This window comes from Salmo salar, chromosome ssa06 (assembly GCF_905237065.1).
Source record: "Salmo salar chromosome ssa06, Ssal_v3.1, whole genome shotgun sequence".
NCBI lineage: Eukaryota > Metazoa > Chordata > Actinopteri > Salmoniformes > Salmonidae > Salmo > Salmo salar.
The window spans coordinates 54,077,952-54,090,937 of record NC_059447.1 but is presented as its reverse complement, the minus strand read 5'-3'; the positions used below and the strand labels follow the sequence as shown (position 1 = coordinate 54,090,937).

General features: G+C 42.8%; 1 protein-coding gene across 8 annotated transcripts in view; it reads left to right on the top strand.

The window, feature by feature from the left end:
• LOC106607643 (MAP/microtubule affinity-regulating kinase 3) overlaps positions 1–12,986 on the top strand; it is a 218,468-nt gene that overhangs the window by 34,720 nt on the left and 170,762 nt on the right. Inside the window, exon 1 of one of the 8 annotated variants that reach the window (XM_045720718.1) lies at positions 9,046–9,203. The exons of the other annotated variants lie outside the window; for them this stretch is intronic. Coding sequence (XP_045576674.1) covers positions 9,126–9,203 — 78 coding nt within the window. The 5' untranslated portion in view covers positions 9,046–9,125. Of the gene's footprint in view, positions 1–9,045; positions 9,204–12,986 lie in introns of those variants that run through there. 8 annotated transcript variants of the gene reach the window in all.

The window sequence follows — 12,986 nt, the reverse complement described above, 5'->3', positions numbered from 1 at the left end:
CCCAAGTGTCCTTGAATCTGTGTGCGTGCTGCAATGACGACCACCTTGCTGGGTTTTGGGAAGGGGTTATGTTGGCAGTCAGCCGATTGCCTCTTCCACAGGATTTGGGCTCCCGGTATTTGTCTCCATCAGGTCATTCCTGAATCTTTGAGTGGTGGGCTGATATTGACTGTGCATTACAGTAGCTGATGTTTTTGCACTACGGTAGTGTTTGATGTTGATGGCTGTATATCGGGCAGTGTACACTGGGTGTGTGAGTATTTGTGTGAATAGGATTGGGTGATATCCAGATTTCCATACCTTCATGCCGTGCCTGTGCCATCCAGGGATATATGGAATTACCCGCAGTGCACACAAGGGGCTCTATTTGTTTTTTCAAAGGTAAAAAAATGCCCTGAAAACATCAGTTAACAGAATGCTAAGAAAATCCTAACATGTACTGAGGAATTGCCATAGGTAAATGCTAATGAGCGCATGCAAACATTTAGTACTAAGACAACCCAGCTCATAACATAATGCAAGTATCTCAAAACAAAGTTTACAGCACAAAACAAATATTAGATAGCATGTATCTTAATCCACGAGGGGATTGTCTCTGCTGCTGTTACCAAGAAGCTTGATTTTGCAAGCTAACGTTAGCAAGTTTGCAAAAACCAGCTGGAGTGAATTTATTTGACACATCTTAGTTGACCAGCTACACATCTTATAATTATTAAGATAACGTTAGTAGTCAATTTCATACAAGTGTAAATGATCACCTCACTTAAGTTGCGCTGCAGGAGTGACTCACCCCTTGACGCTCCCGTTTTGCTTGTTGTGCTTTGTAAACAAACACGGACTGGCTCAAACAGCTGTTTTGGGGAATATATATTAACCTGATGCACAAATTGACTGCAGGTATTTATTTAAAAAAGTACAAATCTTAAAATGTATTAAAATGCATGATTGGAAAATCATACTCTGGGATACGGTATACTGCCAAACTCTAGCATTTGAGAAAGTAATTTGTGTGCTTTTTTAAAATACCTTTATTTTGTCTGGGAGTCATGCTGAGACCAAGGTCTCTAACAGATGAGCCCTGTATCCACATCAATACACATATTTACATCAATACTCAAAAAGCAAAACAGTCATTGGAAAGAAACATTTATTCCGTAAAAATGTCTTCAATCAGCCTTTAGAATTTCCCTAGAGCAGTGGTCTCCAACCTTTTTCTAGCATGAGAGCTACTTTTTAAAAATGAAACGTCCTGAGTTACTCATTTACATGTAATTTTTTTTTTTTATTGCTTTCAAATAAGCACATTCTTCTTCTCTACCCTGCAACTCTTCCCCAGGTAAAATAATGGTGCTGACAAATATGGCAGCTCTGCTTCTAGCTCCTAAGCAACCTTTGAAGTATTTTTTATTTTTTTTGTGTGTTATTTCTTACATTATTAGTCCATAATTATTTTGTGTTATTACATACAGCCGGGAAATTACTTTTGGATATCAGAGCGGTGGTAACTCATTGTGACCAATTGGATCCATTGTTCGTACTCCCCAGTACTTACACTACCGGTTATAAGTTTTAGAACACCTACTCATTCAAGGGTTTTTCTTTATTTTTTACTATTTTCTGCATTGTAGAATAATAGTGAAGACATCACAACTATGAAATAACACATGGAATCATCATGTAGTAACCAAAAAGTCTTAAACAAATAAAAATATATTTTATATTTGAGGTTCTTCCAAGTAGCTACTCTTTGCCTTTATTCTACAATGTAGACAATAGTAAAAATAAAGAAAAAGCCTTGAATGAGTATGTGTTCGAAAACTTTTGACTGGTAGATTATTCCAGAGGCTGCTCCAAAGCACTGTCGGCGGAGAAGAGGTATTCGGAGTGGCCCTCTAGTCTGACTTAGGAGGCGTGCACACCATCCATCGTTGCCGAGTATTTTACTCGCTAATATTCAGTCCCTGGACAATGAAGTAGACTAGCTCAGGGCGAGGATCTCCTTCCAGAGAGACATCAGGGATTGTAACATACTCTGTTTCACAGAAACATGGCTCTCTCGGGATATACTGTCTCCGTTCATACAGCCAGCTGAGTTCTCAGTACATCAAACAGACAGGAATAAAGAACTCTCCGGGAAGAAGAAAGGCATGGGGAGTTTGTTTCATGATTAACTACTCATGGTGTGATTGTGGTATGTAGAAACTCAAGTCCTTTTGTGCGTGGCCACACAGTCATGGGTGAACAGGGAGTACAGGAGGGGGCTGGGCACACTTCCTTGTGGGGACCCCCGTATTGAGTATTAGTGAATTTGAGGTGTTTTTTCCAACATTCACCACCTGGGACGGTCCATCAGGAAGTCCAGGACACATTTGCACAGGACGGGGTTCAGACCCAGGGCCCCCCCAGTTTAATGATGAGCTTGGAGGGTACTATGGTGTAGAATGCTGAACTATAGTCAATGAACAGCATTCTTACATACAGTTGAAGTCAGAAGTTTACATACACTTAGGTTGGAGTCATTAAAACTTGTTTTTCAACCACTCCACAAATTTATTGTCAACAAACTATAGTTTTGGCTAGGCGGTTAGGACATCTACTTTGTGCATGACACACTAAGTTGATTGTGCCTTTAAAAAGCTTGGAAAATTCCAGAAAATGATGTCATGGCTTTAGAAGCTTCCGATACGCTAATTGACATAATTTCAGTTAATTGGAGGTGTACCTGTGGATGTATTTCAAGGCCTACCTTCAAACTCAGGGCCTCTTTGCTTAACATCATGGGAAAATCAAAAGAAATCAGCCAAGACCTCCACAAGTCTGGTTCATCCTTGGAAGCAATTTCCAAACGCCTGAAGGTCCCACATTCATCTGTACAAACAATCGCACGTAAGTATAAACACCATTGGACCACGCAGCCTTCATACCGCTCAGGAAGGAGACGCGTTATGTCTCCTAGAGATGAATGTACTTTGTTGCGAAAAGTGAAAGTCAATCCCAGAATAACAGAAAAGGACCTTGTGGAGATGCTGGAGGAAACAGGTACAAAAGTGTCTTTATCCACAGTAAAACGAGCCCGACATAACTTGAAAGGCCGCTCAGCAAGGAAGAAACTACTGCTCCAAAACCGCCATAAAAAAGTCAGACTACGGTTTACAAGTACACATGGAGACAAAAATCGTAGTTTTTGGAGAAATGTCCTCTGGTCTGATGGAACAAAAATAGAACTGTTTGGCCATAATGACCATCGTTATGTTTGGAGGAAAAAGGGGGAGGCTTGCAAGCCGGAGAACACCATCCCAACCGTGAAGCACGGGGGTGACAGCATCATGTTGTGGGGTGCTTTGCTGCAGGAGGGACTGGTGCACTTCACAAAACAGATGGCATCATGAGGAAAGATAATTATGTGGGTATATTGAAGCAACATACATTTACATTTTAGTCATTTAGCAGACGCTCGTATCCAGAGTGACTTACAGTAGTAAATGCATGAACTTTTTGTACTGGCCCCCCGTGGGAATCGAACCCACAACCCTGGCGTTGCACACACCATGCTGGCGTTGCAAACACCATGCTCTACCAACTGAGCCACATCAATCAGGAAGTTAAAGCTTGGTCGCAAATGGGTCTTCCAAATGGACAATGACCCCAAGCATACTTCCAAAGTTGTGGCAAAATGGCTTAACCTCTTACATCTAGACGTTCCGCTAGCGGAACACCTGCTCCAATATCCAATGATGGGCGTGGCGCGAAATACAAACTCCTCTAAAATACAAAAACTTCAATTTTTCAAACATATGACTATTTCACAGCATTTTAAAGATAAGACTCTCCTTTATCTAACCACACTGTCCGATTTCAAAAAGGCTTTACAACGAAAGCAAAACATTAGATTATGTCAGCAGAGTACCAAGCCAGAAATAATCAGACACCCATTTTTCAAGCTAGCATATAATGTCACAAAAACCCAGAAGACAGCTAAATGCAGCACTAACCTTTTATGATCTTCATCAGATGACAACCCTAGGACATTGTTATACAATACATGCATGTTTTGTTCAATCAAGTTCATATTTATATCAAAAACCAGCTTTTTACATTAGCATGTGACGTTCAGAACTAGCATACCCCCCGCAAACTTCCGGGGAATTCGCTATCATTTTACTAAATTACTCACGATAAACGTTCACAAAAAGCATAACAATTATTTTAAGAATTATAGATACAGACCTCCTCTATGCACTCGATATGTCCGATTTTAAAATAGCTTTTTGGTGAAAGCACATTTTGCAATATTCTAAGTACATAGCCCAGGCATCACGGGCTAGCTATTTAGACACCCGGCAAGTTTAGCACTCACCAATATCAGCTTTACTATTATAAAAGTTTCATTACCTTTTGTTGTCTTCGTCAGAATGCACTCCCAGGACTGCTACTTCAATAACAAATGTTGGTTTGGTCCAAAATAATCCATCGTTATATCCGAATAGCGGCGTTTTTGTTCGTGCGTCCCAGACACTATCTGAAATGGTAAATCAGGGTCGTGCGCATAGCGCAATTCGTGACAAAAAAAATCTAAATATTCCATTACCGTACTTCGAAGCATGTCAACCGCTGTTTAAAATCAATTTTTATGCCATTTTTCTCGTAGAAAAGCGATAATATTCCGACCGGGAATCTCCTTTTAGCTAAACTGAGGAAAGTAAACAAAGCTTTCGGTCGACGCGGGCACGCGCCTGAGTCTCACAGTACTGTATCCAGCCACTACCCAAACGCGCTACTTTGTTTCAGCCAGAGCCTGCAAAGCCACGATTCAGCTTTTTACCGCCTTCTGAGACCCTATGGCAGCCGTAGGAAGTGTCACGGGACAGCTAAGATCCTCACTCTTCAATAAACAGAGACAAGAAGAACGACACCTTGTCAGACAGGCCACTTCCTGCCTGAAACCTTGTCAGGTTTTTGCCTGCCAAATGAGTTCTGTTATACTCAGACACCATTCAAACAGTTTTAGAAACTTTAGGGTGTTTTCTATCCATATGTAATAAGTATATGCATATTCTAGTTACTGGGTAGGAGTGGTAACCAGATTAAATCGGGTATGTTTTTTATCCAGCCGTGAAAATACTGCCCCCTAGCCATAACAGGTTAAGGACAACAAAGTCAAGGTATTGGAGTGGCCATCACAAAGCCCTGACCTCAATTCTATAGAAAATTTGTGGGCAGAACTGAAAAAGCGTGTGCGAGCAAGGAGGCCTACAAACTTGACTCGGTTACATCAGCTCTGTCAGGAGGAATGGGCCAAAATTCACCCAACTTATTGTGGGAAGCTTGTGGAAGGCTACCTGAAACGTTTGACCCAAGTTAAACAATTTAAAGGCAATGCTACCAAATACTAATTGAGTGTATGTAAACTTCTGACCCACTGGGAATGTAATGAAAGAAATAAAAGCTGAAATAAATCATTCTCTCTACTATTAGTCTGACATTTCACATTCTTAAAATAAAGTGGTGATCCTAACTGACCTAAGACAGGGAATTTTTACTAGGATTAAATGTCAGGAATTGTGAAAAACTGAGTTTAAATGCATTTGGCTAAGGTGTATGTAAACTTCCGACTTCAGCTGTAGGTGATGTCGCAGTAGTCTAGGACCGATTTTTAGGAATGTCGAATGAATAGTCTGCTTTCTACTTTTTAGCGAGAAAACAAAGATTCTCTAGAAGTTTAACCATTAGGTAAGAGTAGTCGATTGGCTGACCAGAGTCAACTACACCACCATTTCTATCAAATAAAAAGCCTGCCAAGATCATTTTGATTTAATAGCATCATTTTTACGCTTCAATGCATTTACTGTTTTCCAAACTTTTGAAGGATCACCAGCAGAGTCTGAGAGCTTAAAAAAGTAGCTTGATTTAGTTTTCTTAATCGAGAGAGTACATCGGTTTCTCAATTGTCTGAAAGATTTCCAGTCCACTACAGTCAGTTTTTCTTGCTTTGGCTCTGGTCTGATTTCTCCTCTGAATGAGCTCAGATAATGCAGAAGAAAACCAAGGGTTCGATCTATCTTTGACGGAATTGTTTAAAAGAGGCGTGTTTATCTGCCAGAGGAATAAATATGGAGGATACATTTTCTAGAACCAACTGAATTTCCGGAGTACATGAGACAGGGGTTTTCAAATCAGTTGAAAAATCGCCCATTTGTTTCCTTGTTTTATTTAAAAAGCTAATTTATATTATCTTCCTGAATTGGCTGCATTGAAAAGTCATTGGACCTCATGTTGCACCAAAGCTCTGGGTTAAACCATGGTGGTTATATAAATTCCTTCAAAATTCTGTTTTGTTATGTAAACATAATGTACAGATATGATTGTGAAAGCTTAACAATAGTAGCTTTCCAAATATTTGTGCTGTAGCTATAGTTTGATAAGAAACATTGTGGTCCTGCCCACAAAAGAACAGGTGATGGAGGGAGAAAAGGAGAGTGGGAGAGAAATTGTGACAAAAGACGGCATGGAAGGGATATTGTAATGGAGGGAGAGACAGAAAAAGAGAGTATAGGAGAGCGACTGAGGGATATATTGAGGTCAGTATAGGGGTGTAGCAAAGAGGAACTGCAATAGACATTGAGACTTATGTCTTTGCTATCTTTTCTTTCTCTCCTTTCTTCTTTATCACTCCTAATAACCCTTCCATTCTCTCTCCCTTTCAGTCTTCCTCTCGCCATCTCTCCCCCCTCTCTTTCCACCATTCTCTCTCCCCCTCCCCATCTCTATCAATCTCACCCCCTTCTCTCCTTCCTTCCCTCCTTGCTCCACCCACCCTCTCTCTCACACATAGTGAGTCTTGACTTGTTCCTCACAAACACAGGGGTTACTAGCAGTAGTGGTGGTACTAGCAGCAGCGTTATGACAATGGCGGAGGGGAACGCCTCAGACTCACAACACTAGGGCCTAACTCACAGGAGGCAGGAAATGGTGTGTGTGTGTGTGTGTGTGTGTGTGTGTGTGTGTGTGTGTGTGTGTGCGCATGTGACAAACAGGAAGGTATGTACAAGGAGGGAACAGTATTGCTGCCGTGTGTGTGAACAGAGCAATAAATGTATGCATGTGAAAAACAGGGATGAAGCTGGAGAGGCAAACACATTAATGGGGGTTGTGGAAAGTGGGCCAGTGGCCAAGTAGCCTAGCATGCCATATTGATTGCTGTGCCTGTAAAGGAATGTGTGTGTCTCTTGTGTGTTTTGAATGCATTTGTGTCTGTCTGTCTACCATTCTGTGTGGATACCTCTGTTTAGCAGCTGTATATTGTAATGGTTCCCACAAGACCCTAACCCATTGCCTAGTCCCCACTAGTTGATAGCTCATCCTGACCTGTTGAACTAGGGCCAGGGCTCAACCTGTAATCTCTAGCCAACTCAAACCACCTCTAGCCCTGCTCCCACACCATCTAGATCAGTGTTTACTAGTATAGATCCCAACCCAGTCCTCAGAAACCAGGTCCTCAGCCGTTGCACATAATTGATGAACACACCCCAATTAAACAAATAAAGGGTTTGATGCTTAGTTGATTTGTTTAGTACTAGGCTGGAACAAACATTTACAGCTCTGCCTCAGATTGTCTCGTTAACCTCAGCTCTTATATTGATCAACTTTTTCTGCTGTGAATGTATGTGGCTGATATGAAGGAAAAGCTTGCAAAGTGTTTTCTCCAGGGTCAACCTGTCTCCTCCACTGAGACTGCTCTGTGTGTTTGTGTGTGAGCGAAAGAGAGCATTCAAATGCATCATATTTGTAGCTCCATTTATTTTAAAACCTATTCTGTGACATCCATGCAGGGTTGCGTCAATGGGCCTCATTTATTAATCGTTAGCTGAGCATAGGGCTGGGCGATATGGCCAAAATCTCATATCCAGATAACGATACATATCACATATAGCACATTTTCTGTAAATTCAATGAATAAATAGTTTATATAAAATGACCACATGTAAAGGCCTATTTCTTATTACATTTTGAATTAAACTCAACAAATAAAAAGGTACTTACTCATATTTGATTATTTCTCCTTTTATTTAGAACCTTTGTGCAAATGTTCAATTAAGCATGTAACAAAATATAAAACATGAATGTATAAAAATCTAAAAAGGTAAATAGAAAACAGTTCAACTATAGTTTCAAACAAAATAAATGTAGGCCTAAAATGTATATATATATTTTTGGGGCTTGCCTGTTTTGCATGTTATTTTGGCATTAATACGTGTCACATATCAATTTGCATTTGGTACCTTGGGTCGAGTGTTAGCACCAACTCGCGAAACCCCCGTTTCTCGTCCGTGTAAATTGGGGCCATGTCTTTGCAGATGTAAGTTGTAACGGCAGCTGTTATCTCCTTCCATCTTCGTGATTCTTTGCCATATGGTGTGCCGCGGGCAAAAGTCTCTTGCAACGTCTGAGTCGGGGGCTTGTTTTGAACACTCGACTGTACTTTTTTGGGTCTCATCCGTAGACTCTCTCCGTACTGATTCACATGATTCTTGCGTAGATGGTAAAAGAGGTTAGGGGTGTTTGAGCCTGTTTTCGGGACCAGCCTGAGGCATATTTTGCAGAGGACGGTTTTCTTGTCCGTGTCAGACTTTTCATACCCAAACCACGTCCATGCGACCGAAGTAGCCCCTATTTTAGGTACGACCTCTGTGTCACGTTCACTCTCCACCATGTTTGTTTGTGTTGAACATTTTGAACATTTAAAGCGTCGTCCAATTGACAAAAAATATTGCCGTGAAGGGTGATTTGCGACACAAGGAAATAAACGATAGAAAAACGTCTATCGTTTCATATTTTGCTCTATCGTCACACTATGTATATCGTCATATTGCCCAGCCCTAGCTGAGCAGCATACATTTGTACACAAATGTTTTTTGTGTGAGGATTGTTTTCCCATTACAAATTTTCTTCATGGTATTGCAGTGATAGTACCGTTTGACATTTTCTTTTACACTTACTGTGCGTGTGATTCGTCTGCATGCCATTTGGATGCATGTCTGCTTGTGTGTGTGTGTGTTGATCCACATGAGTAGAGTGAATTATTCAGTACTCACATCTCTCTCCCTCTCCCACTGAACAGCTGTGTCATGGTGAAACACAGGATGCTGCTGCCACTGCCCCGCAGGCACCACACACACACACGTCATGCAGACGTGCATATACCGGTAAATACTTGAATGCAGTTACCTATACTAGCTGACAGATGTGCAGCAGACATACACACAGGGAGAGATGCCTCCCCATGCAACAGAGACCTGTGTGGGCTGACTGTTCAGATCATCCATAAAATGTTTATTATGGTAAAGTGGCTCCCTGTATCAACACTCCTGCTGTTGCTCACAGGTCAAGTGTGTGTGTGTGTGTGTGTGTGTGTGTGTGAGTGACAAAAGAGAGAATTGTGTGTGTGTTGGAGAGAATGTTAAGTGTGTGTGCTCCTGTCTTAAGCAGATTCTCAGGTTTAATACTGACATGAACTGTGTGTGTGTTCAGTACTGTCTACTGTTCTGCCACTCACTTCTGTGGGAGTTTGAGAAGGGAACATACTCACTCCCTCTCTCTCGCTCCCTGGCTCCGTCCCTCGCTCAATCCATCTTTCCCAAGAATCGTCAGTGGTGAACACTTTTTCCCCTCTCTCTTCCAGGAAAAGAGAGCGCTGCCAATCATCAACTAACCTTGCTCACACAGATGAGCCGCCGGTTAATAAAGCAAATAAGTACAACCTTTGAGCAGTGGGTGGGGGGGCAGTTGGTGTCTGTGTGTTGTATGAAAATGATGAGCATGTATGTTGCCTGTGTGTTTACTTCACAGATAGACTCACAGGCAGGTAGGGAACAGTGAACACAGGACTGACTTACATCACCGCTGTACAGTCCTGATAGTCACTACTCCCAATCTAACTTTTAAGACCGTGTGTGAATCTATTTTTGAGTTGCCTCTCTCTAAAAAGTTTGTATGGCGCTGCAATGGATAAACAAGCAAATGCTCATCCAGAAGCGGCACTCCTAGTGTTCGGTGATTTTAATGCAGGGAAACTGAAATCTGTTTTTACCTAATTTCTACCAGAATGTCACCTGTGCAACTAGAGGCGAAAAAACTTTACATCATCGTTACTCCACATACACAAACGCATACAAAGCTCTCCTTCGACCTCCATTTGACAAATCTGACCATAACTCCATCCTCCTGATTCCTGCTTAGAAGCAAAAACTCAAACAGGAAGTGGTCCGATGAAGCGGATGCTAAGTTACAGGACTGTTTCGCTAGCACAGACTGGAGTATGTTTCGGGATTCATTGGATAGCACTGAGGAGTTTACCACATCAGTCACCGGCTTCATTAAGAAGTGCACTGACTGCGTCTACCCATAGTGACCGTACGTACATATTCCAACCAGAAACCACGGCTTACAGGCAACATCCACACTGAGCTAAAGGAATCCTACTACACCGGCTCTGACGCTCATCTGATGTGACAGATTGAAAACTATCACGGATTACAAAGGGAAACCCAGCAGCGTGCTGCCCAGTGACGCGAGCCTACCAGATGAGCTAAGTACCTTCTATGTTTGCTTCAAGGCATGCAACACTGAACCACGCATGAGAGTACCAGCTGTTCCAGACGACTGTATGATCGCGCTCTCCGTAGCTGATGTGAGTAAGACCAATAAACTGGTTAACATTCACAGACAGATTACCAGGACACACACTCAGGATGCGTGCTCATGCACTGAGCAGCTGGCAAGTGCCTTCAAATACATGTTCAACCTCTCCCTGACCCAGTCTGTAATACCTACATGTTTCAAGCAGACCACCATAGTCCCAGTGCCCAACAACGCCAAGGTAACCTGCCTAAATGACTATCACCCGGTAGCACTCACATCTGTAGCCATGAAATGCTTTGAAAGGCTGGTCATGGCTCACAACAACATCTCAGACACCCTGGACCCACTCCAATTCGCATATCGCTCCAACAGATCCACAGATGACGCAATCTTTATTGCACTCTGCACTGCTCTTTCCCACCTGGACAAGAGGAGCACCTATGTGAGAATGCTGTTAATTGACTACAGCTCAGCATTCAACACCATAGTGCCCTCCAAGCTCATCATTAAGCTAAGGATCCTGGGACTGAACACCTCCCTCTGCAACTGTTTCCTGAGGGTAGGCAACCACACATCCACCACACTGACCCTCAACACAGGCACCCATCAGGGGGGACGTGCTTAGTCCCGTCCTGTACTCCCTGTTCAACCACGACTGCTTGACCTCGCACGACTCCAATATCATTAAGTTTGCAGATGACATGGCGGCTATATGCCTTATCACCGATGACGAAGAGGCAGCCTATAGAGATGAGGTGTGAGACTTGGCAACATCCTCTCCCTCAACGTTATTGTAAAAAAAGACAAAGGAGCTGATCGTGGACTTGAGTAAACGGAGGACCAAAGCACACCCCCATTCACATCGACGGGGCTGTAGTGGGAGCGGGTCGAGAGATTCAAGTTCACTAAGGATCTATCATGGTCCACACACACCAACACAGGTGAAGAGGTCACGACAGCGACCCTTCCCCCCTCAAGAGGCTGAAAAGCTTTGGCATGGGCCCTCAAAGTTCTACAGCTGCACCATTGAGAGCATCACTGGCTGCATCACTGCTTGTTATGGCAACTGCTTGGCATCCGACCGCAAGGCACTACAGAGGGTAGTGCGTATGGCCCAGTACATCACTGTGGCCAAGCTCCATGCCATCCAGGACCTCTGTACTAGGCGGTATCAGAGGAAGGCCCTAAAAAGTGTCAGACTCCAGCCACCCAAGTCATAGAATGTTCTCTCTGCTACCACATGTCAAGCGGTACCGATGCAGCACGTCTGGAACCAACAGGAACCTGAACATTTTTTTTGTGACGAAAGTTAAATAGTTAACCTATCTGCCTTTACCCTTTTTGCACAAATGCTTTGTCTCATCACGTACACTGCTGCTACAGTTTATTTGTCACTTTATTCCTAGTTATATACATATCTAACTCAATTACCTCGTACTGCTGCACATCGACTATGTACTCGGTACTGTGTATATACAATGCATTCGGAAAGTCTTTAGACCCCTTGACTTATTCAATATTTGGTTATGTTACATTTTATTTTTAGATGCCCACATACCCCAAAATTGCAAAGCAAAAACAGGTTTTTAGAAAATGTTCTAAGTGTATAAAAAAAAAAAAACTGATATGACATTTACTTAAGTATTTAGACCCTTTACTCAGTACTTTGTTGAAGCACCTTTGGCAGCGATTACAGCCTCAAGAATTCTTGAGTATGACACTATAAGCTTGGCACACCTGTATTTGGGGAGTTTCTCCCATTCTTCCCTGCAGATCCTCTCAAGCTCTGTCAGGCTGGATGGGGAGCGTCGCTGCACAGCTATTTTCAGGTCTCTCCAGAGATGTTCGATCGGGTGATGGTCCGGGCTCTGGCTGGGTCACTCAAGGACATTTAGAGACTTGTCACGAAGCCACTCCTTCGTTGTCTTGGCTGTGTGCTTAGGGTCGTTGTTCTGTTGGAAGGTGAACCTTCGCCCCAGTCTGAGGTCCTGAGCACTCTGGAGAAATTATTCATGAAGGGGATCTCTGTACTTTGCTCCGTTCATCTTTCCCTCAAACCTGACCAGTCTCCCAGTCCCTGCCGCTGAAAAACATCCCCACAGCATGATCCTGCCACCACCATGCTTCACCGTAGGGTTGGTGCCAGATTTCCTCCAGATGTGACGCTTGGCATTCAGGCCAAAGAGTTCAATCTTGGTTTCATCAAACCAGAGAATCTTGTTTCTCTTGGTCTGAGAGTCTTTAGGTGCCTTTTGGCAAACTCCAAGCAGGCCGTTATGTGCCTTTTACTAAGGAGTGGCCTCCGTCTGGCCACTCTACCATAAAGGCCTGATTGGTGGAGCGCTGCA